Raw genomic sequence first — 13,570 nt, forward strand, 5'->3', positions numbered from 1 at the left:
CTGCTCCAGCAAGGTGAAAGGCACAGTACGTGCTAAAAACACCACACTGCAAAGAGATGTCGTGCATCCCCACAGCTTCCAGCTGGACCAGAAGTGCTGCACTCCCAGCCTGCATCCCAGTGTGTCAACAGGAAGCTAAAAAAGGGTGCAGTAAAGGTTAGGATAATCCAAAGGTCTGGATCAAGGTTTACAGGAGAGGTTCCCAAAGTCAGTTTTCTCAGATACCACGATCACGTGTAGAGGGCTGTGCTGTGTGGTGGGGGCATCTGCGTCTGAGCTGCAGGAGATGTGTGACAGTTCTGGCAGCACTTCCCTGGGGAAAAAAACCCTCAAAAACCTAATGGTTCTTATAGCACTCTGAATTAGCTTACATAACAGTAATCATGTACGCTCGACTAGGGAGCCCCTGGCTTTTGACATTTCTTTTGTTTATTTCCACTATTCTGGTTAACCTGCAACCTCACATAAACCAATTTCTAAAGTTGTTCTCTTACAGACTCCAGGCATAAAGAGAGGAGATGGTCCTCAGGGCAAGGTACTAAATTGAGAGATGGAAACAGCAAGATCTATTGCCTTATCTACCTTTAACCCACTGCGTGAATTTGGAGCATCCCAAACTAGTGAACCCTGCTGAAATCCTGTTGATGTGATAATGCCAATTTAAGCTATGCCCACAGCTACGTGTGTTCAGCTCTTCCACCTACCTGGCCACATATCTTTCCATTTCAGTGCCCATGAGGAAGGATTCCCAGATTCACAGGCAATGCAAGAGGTGCAGCTTTCGGCTTCTCTGCTGCTCTATTTCCCCCAACTATGAAATGGGAACATCAATAACTATGAAAGGGAAAATGCAAGGTTTAACCGGGGAAAGGCAAAATAAGAACTAGCTGTGCAAGTCTTGTTGAAATTTTCATGTAAGACCATGTTCTCTCCACTTTATTAATCCCAGCTACCAGCTCCTGCAGAGACTCCTGGGTGCTCTGGGCAGCGTGGCAGTGCAGTGCCATCGTGGTCAACGGATGAGCTCCTGTCCCAAGCAAAAGCTCACAGGCTCACACCATGACCAGCACCTTTGAACCATCTCACTCATCCTGCATCTCCAGCCCACACTTGTCTACCCGCTGTGGCTTCTGGCCCCTCTGTCTACCAACGTCAACCTAAAGGGTGGACAAGGGGCTGAAGTCCGTGCAAACAACAAACATGCCTGGCATGGGAGTCCCTCCGCTTTATACCCAAGGGAAGTATTTAGGCAGTACGAGACAAGCTGCCCTGACGAAGGTTTCATGACATCAGTGAGTGCCCCTTTCTAATGCAACCCAGATAGCTGGCCTTGAGCTTCATGCCTCTCTAAATTATGCCCTATGCTTCCAAAAAGCACCGAGACAAGTTGTGGTTGATCCTCAGCCAACTGCTGATGATGCAGAAGTGGGGCTGCTAGCGCCCTGTCTTTTTTGGATGGAAAAGCTGTGCCTGCCCTGGACTGCAGCTGGCCCTGGCAGCCTGCCCCCGCTCCGCTCGGGCCAGCTCCAGGCAGCCATGCAGGCAGACAAAGGCTGAAACAGGAAAGCTGAGGCACCTGCTCCCCTCCCACCCCCTTGGGACCTCTCATGAACAAAGCACCTGACCCACAAATAGCACCAGTACAGGAGCAGTTCTACTGCAACACAGCTGGAAAGCATCCTCCTCCCCGCATTCACCTACACAGAAAAAACACACTGTTTTAGCTAAATCAGTAAACTCTACCTTTTTCTGGACCCTCCTGCATTACACCCCTGCCAGGGAAGTTCCTTCCTCCCAGCAAAAAACTGAATTGTAGTCTGGAAACAAATCAAAGTACAGAGCACAGCTGGCTGCCCGAGAGGAATACGATGCCGATTTCTTCCACTCCAACTGCTCCGGGGCTGTTTTCTGGCCGGCTCGGGAACACATCGCTGCTCCGGATGGCAAATGTCAGCACATATTTCTCTCTTTCAAATTCATCAGGTACAGTTGTAGGAAAATGAAGTGGGAGTAACTTCCCTGACACACCGTTCTTAACTCTGCAAAAATATTGCCCTAAGCTACCCACATCAGGCGACAGTGGCATTTTAGGGGCCTTCTGAACTCTGACGGAGCCTTTTATAAAGGGCTTCTTCCCACCCCTCTCTGCCTGTTCCCAAGTGCATGTTGAACAGAGCCTCCAAACCACTCACAAAACCTGACCTTATGGGCAGGGTCCCATGTCCTAGTTGAGGGGGGGGACAGTGCCAAGCCCCAGACTTCTTCCTTGTACTTCCAGTCCTCGAGCCGAGGCCCTCCCAGCTCCCATCCATCAGGCTGCACCCCAGGATGGTGCTGTTGTCCATGGTGAGCCACAGCCCTGAGACAGGGGCTGAGCTGCAGGGGGTGAGGACCGACAGGACTAGCAATGCTGTGGAAAGAGGGAGCCAGCGGTGAGCCCAGCTCCACATGTCTTCCACTGAATGGGCCCTGGTTAGGTTTAGCTCAGCACCTCCAGGGTGCTGGACATCAGAAGTTGTTTCTGTACCAATAATTGCGGTATCTCTTCGTACAGCCAGAGCCCCATTACAACTATGAGACGCTTGAACACTGTCTTAACCTGGCATCTCCCCCTTCCCAGGGCATTCCTCAGGTATGCATGACACTAACTCCACTTTCACAGCCAAAGAAAAACAAACTGAGACAAAGCATAGGATTCACACATCCCTAAAGGTAGCTACCTAACGAAGTTATGGTCCCCTATGGGGACACGGGCTCCTCCAAGAAGCTTATTCTTCCCACCCTCAAGTAAGTGCTCTCAGACACTTTCTGATAGCCTCCAGCTCTCTCCATTGACCAGCTCAGATGAGTCCCACCTCACTGGCTTACCGGGGACTATGCAGCAGGCCTGTACGAAAAAAACTGAAGCTCCAAAGCCCCAGAATTGCTGCTCACTGAGCAATGCTGGATGCCAATGCCACACAACCACTTTCAAAGGTACAACAAAAATCGAGAGGAGTCACATAAGGTTTCCAAAAGATCTCCAGGTTCCTACTGTCATTGCGTGCCCCAAGGCAATACACGGTGTGTGGATGACGGTGTAGCTGTCTAGATCCCAAGAGTCAATGGCTATGGAAATGCATGTCATCCCTTCCTTTGTTTAGGGTGGCAAAGAGCCCAAAGCAACCCCCTTCTGTGATGCTTCACTTACAACCACTGCTCAGATGTTCCAACCCCAATTTATCTTTTACAGGAATAAAAGCTTCTGGGTGCAAGGCCAGATGCGCAGAGTGGAAAATTTGGACCTGAAACAAGGGGAAATTGAGCTGCAGTTATATGGACTCATAAATATTTACTGCAATGTAAACTGTAGCACTGAGCTGCTCATTTGATTTCAACTTGAAGAAAAAATTAAAATTTAAAAGGTCTCTCACCAGAAAAGTAGAAAAGTATATAATTAGAGTCTAAAGAAAACAAGCTTGAACAAACGCACTGTGTGTTTCAATTTAGATTCTCTACGCTCCAGTTACCTTTGGAGCTGTACCAATTCCCCTTTCTGTCCTCGGACATATATATATGAAAACAGGCAGTGCCAGGGCTGAGACTGCAACCTTGTTTTTGCACATGCAGAAGGTAAACGCACACTTCAGTTCAAAACTACCAGCTTCTGCACTGGTGGCTGAGCTTTGAAGCATCAGCTTTAAAATGCAGCCCAGTTCTTCTGCACTGAACGATAGCTGCCGCGAAGCTTTAGCACCCAGACCAATACTGCAACTCCACGCTAAATTATCACTCAATGCATTTTTCCTGCCATTTGACATTAGTTTGGGGTGCAGTGGTGTACTCTGACTACATTTACATTCTCCCACTGATACAACACAACATTAGGGTTGGAGATGGTGACAGTGCACAGCTGTGAAGCTCCAGATGCAAAGCAGCAAGTGTCCCAGCAGCAGGAGGACGTCACGGTGTGCCATGTCCCCTGTCACCCTTGTCTGTGCCGTAACGTGAATACCTGTCCCTGTGCTTATCACTAGCATTTGATGAGGGCCAGGCAGGCAGTGTCACAGCTCCCAGGGTGCTTAAGCGCACGCTTAACTGGACGTCCGTGACTAATCCCCATGCCACACGTGCTGATGCCTTGATACAGCAAAACGCTGAAGTCACCGCTCCAGGAAGGCATCTCAAGGGTGGCTTTCTCCTCCCACCCACGCAGAGGGAAAAGTTGAAAACGTCTGTTTTGATAAGTACATCTGGGAGCTGAGACAGGATATGAGGGCTGAGAAGATGAATTGAAATAGCAAATCGAGCCCAGAGGGAGCAACTGTGAGCGACAGAGAGACCAAGGGGACGGGAGCGGACGAAAGCCCTGAACCAAGCATGGCCAGAGCAGGGTGTCGAGGCGAGTGGGGTTCTTGGGAGGACAGGCTGATTGCAGCAAGCAGCAGAGACAACTGTCAGCATCCTGGAGAAAACAAAGCGGCAATGCCAAGGAGAGGTCATGTATCTCAGAGAAGCAAACGTGAAGGAAGATTTCCATTGCGGCAAAGCACCTGCTAAGAAAGATGAACATCCGTGATGTACAACAGACCCCAGTCTGGAGACAGATGCTTCCCGCAGGGGTTTGGACCTTTGGAGCAGCACAGGTCCCTCGGGGCGGGGTGGGGGGCAGGCAGAGGCAGCAAAAGGGGCCATCAAAAGGAAAAGCCCAGAAACAGGCTGTCTCAACTTCCTTTTGGGTATTTTAGATGACAAGACTGAAATTTTCTACTCCCAGGGGATAATTTGGGTCAGGCCAATGCAGGTAAGCACCAGGGACTTGCCTCTGTCCCTGGACGGTCCCAACCAGGGTCACGCACACACAAGCGGAGCACACGGGCTCAGGTACTCACAAGCACGAGGCTTCTGCTACTGCTTTCCTGAGGCTGGAAAACACCTTTTTCAAGAAAGAAACCCTCCCACCTGCTTCCTTCTGGATCAGAAACAGCTTCAGAAACATTAAGCTGCAATTAGGAGTGTAAATTTAGTCACAAGCACATATAATCCATAAATCTCCACATCCAATAAAAAATAATAGCTAAGGAGAGTACGAAAGAGCTGCTAATTACTAAAGCTGTATTTCAACCTCAGGCCATTCCTGCTTTCTGTTGCCTGTGTTAGACCCCTTGAATTGAGATGGGGCTTTCTAATTATTCTCTCTGGATCCATTATTCAGTAAGTAATTAATCTTTTATTTTATATTGCGCTCTCTTTTTTTTTTTTTTTTAAATATATATACTGCTCTTTTTTTATATGTACTGCTCTCTGCAGCATAGAGACCTCTGCAATTATTAGCAGCCAGCTTTGCCTTCCCAACCATGGCCACTGGACAGCAGGCAGGAGACATGATTTCTGAGTTACTTCTTGCATTCTCTTGGCTTTGGTTTTGTGTTTGGTTGTTGGTTTGGGGGTTTTTTTTGGTTTGTTTGGGGTTTTTTATTGGATGAGGAAGTTTCAAAGAGAGAAATTAATGCAACTTACTTGGACTTGTCTGGTCACTGAGTCTCCGAAGTCTCCCGCTGGAGGTCCGCGTGATTCCTAAAGCAAGAAGAAGGTTTGAATGGGCCAAGGGAGTTCATGTGAACATGGTGTATGTGGGGCAATCTCCCCACTATGACTCTACATCTGGTGAGGCACATTTTCTGTTGGGAATCTGCTATGCACAATCATCTCTGCAATTGAGGGAATGTTATATGTTATTTTAAACAGAAAAACACCTGAGGGGAGACCTCCACCTTTCCCTGAAGATGTCAAACATTATTATTCAAACCCACACATGTATTTAGGGTTTCCAGAAACACCAGAGAGAACTTTTGAAATCATTAAGTGGGACATGCACCTTCACCTCTTTCTCCAGTATATTTTATCCTAGAAACAAGTGCAGCGCTTCCAGAGACAGGTTTCCCTGCTGAGAAAGCACAGGAATTTAAGGACCAGCACATGCCCTGCACTGGCAGAGAGCTCAGCAAAGAGGTTCCTGCAAAGAAACCGCTTCCCAAAGGTGCTTGGTCTCTCCAAGCCAGCTCAGCCACAAGGGCAGCAGTGGCTCCCACATTCACATCACAGGAAAGCAAGGGGTGACTACTTTCTGGCTAGGCTGCACCCAGCATCCTGGGAACATGTCGTACACGAGAACCCTGTCATGGGGTTAGACAGGCTAAAACACAGGATACATCGCGTGTTCTAGGCAGATGCTAAGCCAGAAGACAGCGATCCAGATGTTGGACTAATTCTGCTCCATCTTTTTTAATGAAAAAGTATTCATCATACTCATTGGGGTAGCACACTGCTAATTCACATGCGCCGTGCTGGAGAAAGATATGCGGACATCTTAACCTACCCTACATCATACATTACTTTGAAAGACAAAACCCAGGCACACCTGTCTCCTCCATTCCCATACCCATTTCAGAAAGTAATCGGTAACTCCCAGACGCCTGCCTGCCTCCCAGACTCCACACAAGCCAGCGGGGCCTGCTGGCTACAGCAACATTTCTAATCCATCAGCAATTCCTTTAACTTCTCTGCCGCCCCAGCTGCCTATTTGTAAAGTGGCGATTTCCGTAACACTCATTTCCCAGGTATGCTGAAAAACTCAGCAAGAATCAGAATTCACCTTAACAAGCCTTTGGCTAAAACCCAGCCACACACAGAAACTGTGTGTTGATTAGTGCCTCAGTTTCTCTTTTCTTAGGACAATAAAAGCGGACACAATAAATGCAGTGAACCACCTCGTGTGGGATGCTATACTCTGAAACTACCCCAAATGCTATGATGTCCTGATATGGGGATTCCCAGAAGGTCTGGAAGCTCCTCAGTCTCTGGTGGGTCCTGCCGGAGGAACGCTAGCTCCACGATGGTGTCCATCATCTTGGACACCAGATGCTGGAGCTGTCGGGCTCCAGAACAGAGCCACGGAGGCTCCTCTGCTCAATGCAAACCCTGCCCAACCACACCAATATTTTGAATTGGGATTTCTACCCTGCAAACAGGTAAGAGACTCCCAGATTTTTGGGATGATGTTGCTTAATTACAAGTGATAGACTTTAAACAAGTATCTTCATTTCTCGCCATCTACCAGATCTGTTGGACAATAAGAAAAGGGGTTAAACCAGCACCAATTTAAGCTGTAGAACATCCCCAAACTGTGATTTGTAACATAGCCACAACCTTACAAATCACGTCAGCTGAAAGAGTGCATCCTACAAAAAAAAAAAAAAAAAAAAAAAAAAAAAGGAAACACATAAAAGGCAGGAAAACTTCCATATCAATGAGCCCTGGGATGGAGGGAGGGAAGGGAAAAGAGTTGCCTGGCAACTCGACATGGAAAAAGTGCCTCACGCTCAGAAGCCTCTACTTATAAATATGCATGTGTGTGTGCATTTTCTCTCTCCCTTTCCTTTTCTAATATAAAAAGCCTCTGTGCCTACAACGTTATGTGGCTGAACCACAGGGCTGGTCCCAGGGACACAGCAGAGCTGCCCGACTGCAGTAGCGGAGGGAGAGCCCCTGGCCAGCACCACCCGGAGCCGTCCCCCCGTTCATCTCTGCCCCACAAAGAGCACCGCCAGCCAAAGGGCCAAAAATAGAGCCAGGACCGTCCACCCGCACGCACGAACACCCAACTTGTCTTCTGGAGAGCTTTATCTGCATTGCAATGGGGCAGTCTGCTGCTACACACATCACTCTGCCTGCAGTTTCCAGTACTGACAGCAAGAGAAGGGCTGAAGCTTCTAGGAGCTTGTGCACTATAACCAGCATTATAAATTTTAAACATCCTTTTTTTTTTTCCTATTAAACCCAGTCCCTGATTTTTTTCTTAATTATTTTCTCCTCTCTAAATGTCTACTGCTTCTTTGGACGCTAGCAAGAATGAAAAAGCCTATTTCCTCTGCTCAACAGAGTTTTAAATAGCACTTCTTCAGACAAGCTGCAAGAGCACTCGAGTCCTGGCTCGGCTCCTTGCGAAGAACGAACACCTCTGCTTTGTCTGCGTGCGAGCAAGGTGCAGTGTTGAAATCTGGCTTTCATAATTGCTCAAAAACCAGAGAAAAAACATCCCTTATGGGTGGCACGCTGAAGAACGCAGGTATGCAGCCACGCTGAACTAGTTAAATACATCCTTTTATGTTCAAAGACCTCATTCAGTTTGTGGCAAAGCAGGACGGAAGCAGAGCGAGGCGCTTACAAGCTTGGACAGGATCGCACGTAGGAAATAAGCTTTATTCCCTTTAGCAACGACTCCAGTGGAAAAAACACACACAGGACTTGGAGCATCCAACACGGCACAGCCACCGGAGCATCCATGCCCTGGCTGAGCCTGTACCTTTTATGCAAACATTTCTGAGAATTTGCTTATCTGCCCTGTCTTGCAGGTTTTCTCTGGAGATCTGTAATTACTATTCACACCCTTTTTTAAATAGGTAAACCCAAAGGTGGACAAGCTGAATTGATTTGCTCTGTCTTGGAGACAGCATTAGAAGGAAGTTTCTGACAGCTGTGGCTTCAACCCCTCTTAACAACATTAATAATACATAATAATGCTGTTAATCCCCTTTCAACAAAAGGGAAAATAAGGCGCAAACAAGTAATTTGTACAGGCTGTCCAACCCCTTAACAGTGAATCTGGAAAGAGGAGGGAGCGCTACAGAGTCCAAGCCAAGCTTGCTATCCATGATGCCCCACTGCCCCTCCACCGAGGGAGGATCCAGACACAGTCCTGGAAAGCAGATAAACAGCAGGGAAAGCTGGCAGCCTAGCAAGACAGAAGAGAGGATCTGTCAAAAAAAAAAAAAGAGAAAGCAACAGCTAAAAATATGCTGCTCTGAACACACTGCCAGGAAGCCAGCAACATGGGCAGGACTGGAGAGCACCGGCGTGCTGAGCACGTTCTGGGGTTACCTCTATTTATAGCGTGGAAGCAGCAGGCTGAGCCCCGGGTTTGGGCTGTGGGGCTGTGAAATGAAAAATCAAAGGTTTCCACCCCAGACACAGTGCCTATGAATCTTCCCTCTTAACGCAGTTCAAATGCCCTCAAGCTACAAATTTATTGTAGTGCACTGGACCAAAAAACATAATGAAATATGCTTTATTTAGCTGAAATTAGGAATGCTTCCCCACATCCCCGGCAGAATGTCTTCAGAATGGAAGAGTCCAACAGTTAAAAATCGGTCAATCCAAGAACAGTTCATTCAACCCAGCGGATGTGCCGCAGCAGGACAGTTACGACATTCGCAGAGCTTAGCCTCACCTTGGCTCACTGGCTGAGCAATATTTTTTCACGTTTTATAATCAACAACTAACTCCCTCCAGATCCACAGGCTGGGACCATATGGCACAGCAGAAAGGCAGCAGCGCTGAAGGCACACGGGGCTTGACTGGGGTCTCCTTTGCAACTGCTGAAGCCAAGAATCACTCCAACTGAGTTGTATCAGTGGAAGCGAGATCCCAGCCAGGCTCATGTCTGAATCACTCCCTCCAGATAATATTGGGCCAAACGTTCTACTATTTTGTGCTTTTGCAGCTGCTGATGTAACACACCATGGATGTAAAGCATTCCAGCATTGAAACAGGAGCATTTTCTAGACACTTGCCCCAGTGCAGAGGATGCAGACGTGGTGCAGGGCAGCAGGGAGACTGAATCCAGCCTGTCTGGAGAAACTGTCCTTGCTACAGTGTGACTTTTCTAGCTGAATTTGCTGAATCTGAACCTAGTGCTAACAAGGGGACTGCCGGAGATGTTCACCTCCAATACGGTTAACATGTACATTCTCCAAAACACACCGGTTTTTGCATGACTCATTCCATACTTTTTATGGATGCATAGAATAGTAACAAAACAGGCCACCTGAGATTTATTTTCTCCTCACAGTAAGTGATCCATGCCACTACACTCATACCATGTAAAAATCAAAAGAACAAATGAGTAATTTCCATTATCACGAGAAACCACGGGGTGCGGACAAACAATGGAGGATGCAACCCAGGAACTTGCTCTCTCTACACAGTCCAGTAAAAACAAAAACAAACAAACAAAAGAACCCAAACCAAACAAAGGTCATGTCAGAAAGGGATGGGCCAAAACCAGCAGGAGACATCCCACACTGTGCTGGAGTCAGCAAAGTGGCACTAGGTCATCTGAGCAGCCAGCATGACCTTGCTTCTGTTAAATGTATCTACTAGTGGGTCTGAGATCAGATAATTCAGCTTCCTTCTTCACCCAGCACGAACGCGGCAGGGTGTCCAGACAGCACTGGAGACGTGTCTCCATCCAAGACCAGTTTCCTCCTACAGACGTTTCCCCACTCCCAGCTTCCCAGGGCTCTCTCCTGGAGCGTACAGGTCTGGGCCAGGTGATGGAGCCATCCCTAGACTCCACCAACTTCGGCACTGGGGTGGTGGGAGACGCCCCAGCAGAACAACACTTCAGAGGTGTCTCAGCACCTACACAACACTGGCATTTTAGAGTTGGCTCCCTCCAGGGCAGGTTCTGCACCAGCCTGTGCACTGCAGAGGCACCCAGCCCTACCTCCTCCAATCCATCCTGCCCATTGCTATCTCCTCAGGCCATCCCTGCTGTAGGCTAGGGAGGATATAAGATGACAGCAAGGATGTCACCTCATGTGCCCTGCAGCGGGTGCAGAGCTGGCACTGGTACCAGTGCAGACTGCTGGGACAAAGTTTTCCACTCCCTTTTAAGATGTGCGTGTCCATTGCAACACTCTTAGGACCATCTGTTCAGGACCATACAGGGTGTGTATGGTCATTTTATCTACTTCACAGGTACTATCCAGACAGTGGGGAAGAGGATTGCCTTCACTGGCAGCTGTATTTCATCCTGCTCCACACAGACAGACTCTACAAGCTCCTGAGAAAATGGCTGGAGAAGACTTCATCAGTAACGAGGCCTGGAGCTGTTAACAGAGGGAGGGTAACCCACACGTGGTTTGATCCACACCGCATAACCACCGCCTCGGTGGCTTCTCCAACATACCAGACCAGCTGCTGGAGATTGAGCTGCAAAGTTTTAATGTTGACATAGGACATGGCTTTCAGAGGTAGAGCCCTGCACATGGAGCTGTGGGTGTCACCAGAGACAGCTGGGGACAGAGAGGCTCTGGAGGAGCTGAGGGCTGTAAGGGAGAGACATCTGTTTGCAGAGTAGCAAAGGAAGAAGGAGTCTCTACTGCTTCAAGCCCAACTCCAACAAACCACACAATTACAACTTCACTTCCATTAACTTGAAATCCACTTGCAACATTAACCTCAAAAGGAATATGTTTTTTAAAAAAAGGGAAAAAATTCATGTTCATTTCCAGCACTAATCAGAAACATGCACTGAAGTATAAAAGACACTTTTCCAGATTCTGTGTAATAGAGACTCTTTCCAAAGAAGCTGAGCACAGCTAGGGGAAAAAAAAAAAAGCCTTCAACCCATGTGCATGGTTTCATTCTGGATCAAATATCTCTGGCAGCAAACTGAGCTTTCACTGGGATGGAGGGATGCCGTTCCCAAGGGGCACCAATTACAGACTCGGGAGCGGACCACTACCATCTCCAACACAGCTACCGCCACGGGGGCACACCAACAAGCTGTGTACGTCTAGGTCAAAGGCTAAGCATAGGCCATACAGCCTAAAACACCACCAACCATTGCACTTACGTGGGAGCTGGACATCATCAGGCTGGGGCCAGACAACGCTGCTAATCAGCACAGCACCATTAACACAAGTGGAGCCATGAGTTCACACACAGAAAGAACCCGAACCGAGGCTGGGTTACAGATAACCCTCAAGAAAACCAGAGGAAAATTGGCATTAGCGAGATGCATATATTTCTACCACAATGTTATACTTCTGGCAGGTGCCAAACACATTCTAACACCAAAAAAAAATGCTCCAAAAGCTTGTGCTAATGATAAGCAGCAGCACGAATTAAGCCTCAATTTTTTCAACTTTAGAAAGTCTTTCCCAAGCCCAGCAGTGGCCTGCCCAGAGCTCCTGGCCACAGCAAAGGGCTAAGGTAGTAGAAGGACCAGTCTTGCACATTGCGGTGGAAGATGACAGGGGTCCCAGCACTTGAACCTTGGCCCAAGTTCAGGCTTTGATTTAAGATTTTAACTCAAATTAAACTGCACTAATTCTCAGGAAATCAATTGATGCATCCATAGAGCTCAAGGCCAGAAAATTGCCTTGACTGACCTGCAAAACCCACACCACACATTTTTATCCAGTCATCATGAATTCAAGCTCATGCTTGAACAAAGTCTTGGCTTTTCAGAGACATTCAATCTCAACGTCAAGATTTAAACATTGGAGTGACCCCAGTGCTTTGGCAAGTTGCTCAATAGTTAAAATGGCCTTCAAACAGCACAGAGACCATGCCTCTTCCCCATGCATTTATTCTGAGGTGAGCAAACTCAATCCTCAAATATTCACTTGATAGAAATAACAAGATAATTTCACCACTGTTTGTGATGGTCTGTTCTTTACTGCCCACAAATTCCTCACAGCTGATAGTCATTCACAGATATGCTGGACAATCATGAAAGCACAAAAAAATTAGCACAAGCAGTTTTTCATATGAAAAAGCATGTTAGTCATCATCTGTGATCCTTCTGGTTAGAGTGTTTCAGTAATCCGGCCAGGCAGCAGAAAGGATGCCACATCACCACACTGACACATCAGATGACTTGTACAAATGCGTATTTATAATGCAAGTATCCACACAAATTGGAAGGGACTGGAAAAACAGGCCTTTTGTATGTACTGTCAGTTTTGCTGGTTTATGCAATTCTTTTAGTTAGCAGTAGGAGGGAAGGGAAAAGGATTTATAAAGGAACAGAAAACTGTTCTTATGAAGCTATACTGATTGGGAATGGACCTGGTAACTACTGTCAAGTCTAAAATAACTTCCAGTTCACTGTTGAAGCTAACCAGACTTCCAAAGAGATCTCGTGCCTTTAAATTTACTGTCTTCGCCACGCTCCTCATTTGCTCACAGTCCTTAGCTTCTGAAATCCAAGAGGGAGAAGGAGCAGGACCTAAGAGCTACAACAAACAGTGTACTCGTGGCATTTTCACTAAATGAGGGGGTTTTGCAAGAGTGTCACAGAACTCACAAAGCCATCGCAAGAGCAGCTGGGATCTGGTCCCATTTGTTTCTGCAGAACCTGCAGCACCCCAGCAGAGATGGGGAGGAGGGAAGGCATCTGAACTCATCCAAGCTGCAGCCTTGCTCAAAGAAGGAAATAATCAAACTCTTACATTAACCAGCTGCCACAAGAGCTTCAGCAAGCTAGAAATGTGTTAGTTAATTATTAACATTAACAGCACAAGAATCCCCAGGAGCCTGAATGGACAAGGAATAAGGCTTAGCGTGCAGAGCACTATGCAAACAAAGAACAGAACGATCACTGCTCATCCTTTGCCTTCCACAAAACCCCAAACATTTACAGCATCCAGACTCACGCATGCACCTAACTTTCTCAGGTTCATCTGGCAACGGCCATGGATTAGTTGGAAAAAAACAGTCAGATTTGAAGGAGGGGAAA

The 13,570-nt window shown here is 47.4% G+C and overlaps 1 protein-coding gene across 1 annotated transcript in view; it reads right to left on the bottom strand.

Moving 5' to 3' along the window:
- SEPTIN9 (septin 9) overlaps nucleotides 1-13,570 on the bottom strand; it is a 146,034-nt gene that overhangs the window by 113,790 nt on the left and 18,674 nt on the right. Inside the window, exon 2 of the mRNA XM_076353489.1 lies at nucleotides 5,500-5,556. Within this exon, the coding sequence (XP_076209604.1) occupies nucleotides 5,500-5,556 (57 nt within the window). The remainder of the gene's footprint in view (nucleotides 1-5,499; nucleotides 5,557-13,570) is intronic.

The sequence above is a fragment of the Aptenodytes patagonicus genome, chromosome 16, assembly GCF_965638725.1.
Source record: "Aptenodytes patagonicus chromosome 16, bAptPat1.pri.cur, whole genome shotgun sequence".
Lineage (NCBI taxonomy): Eukaryota > Metazoa > Chordata > Aves > Sphenisciformes > Spheniscidae > Aptenodytes > Aptenodytes patagonicus.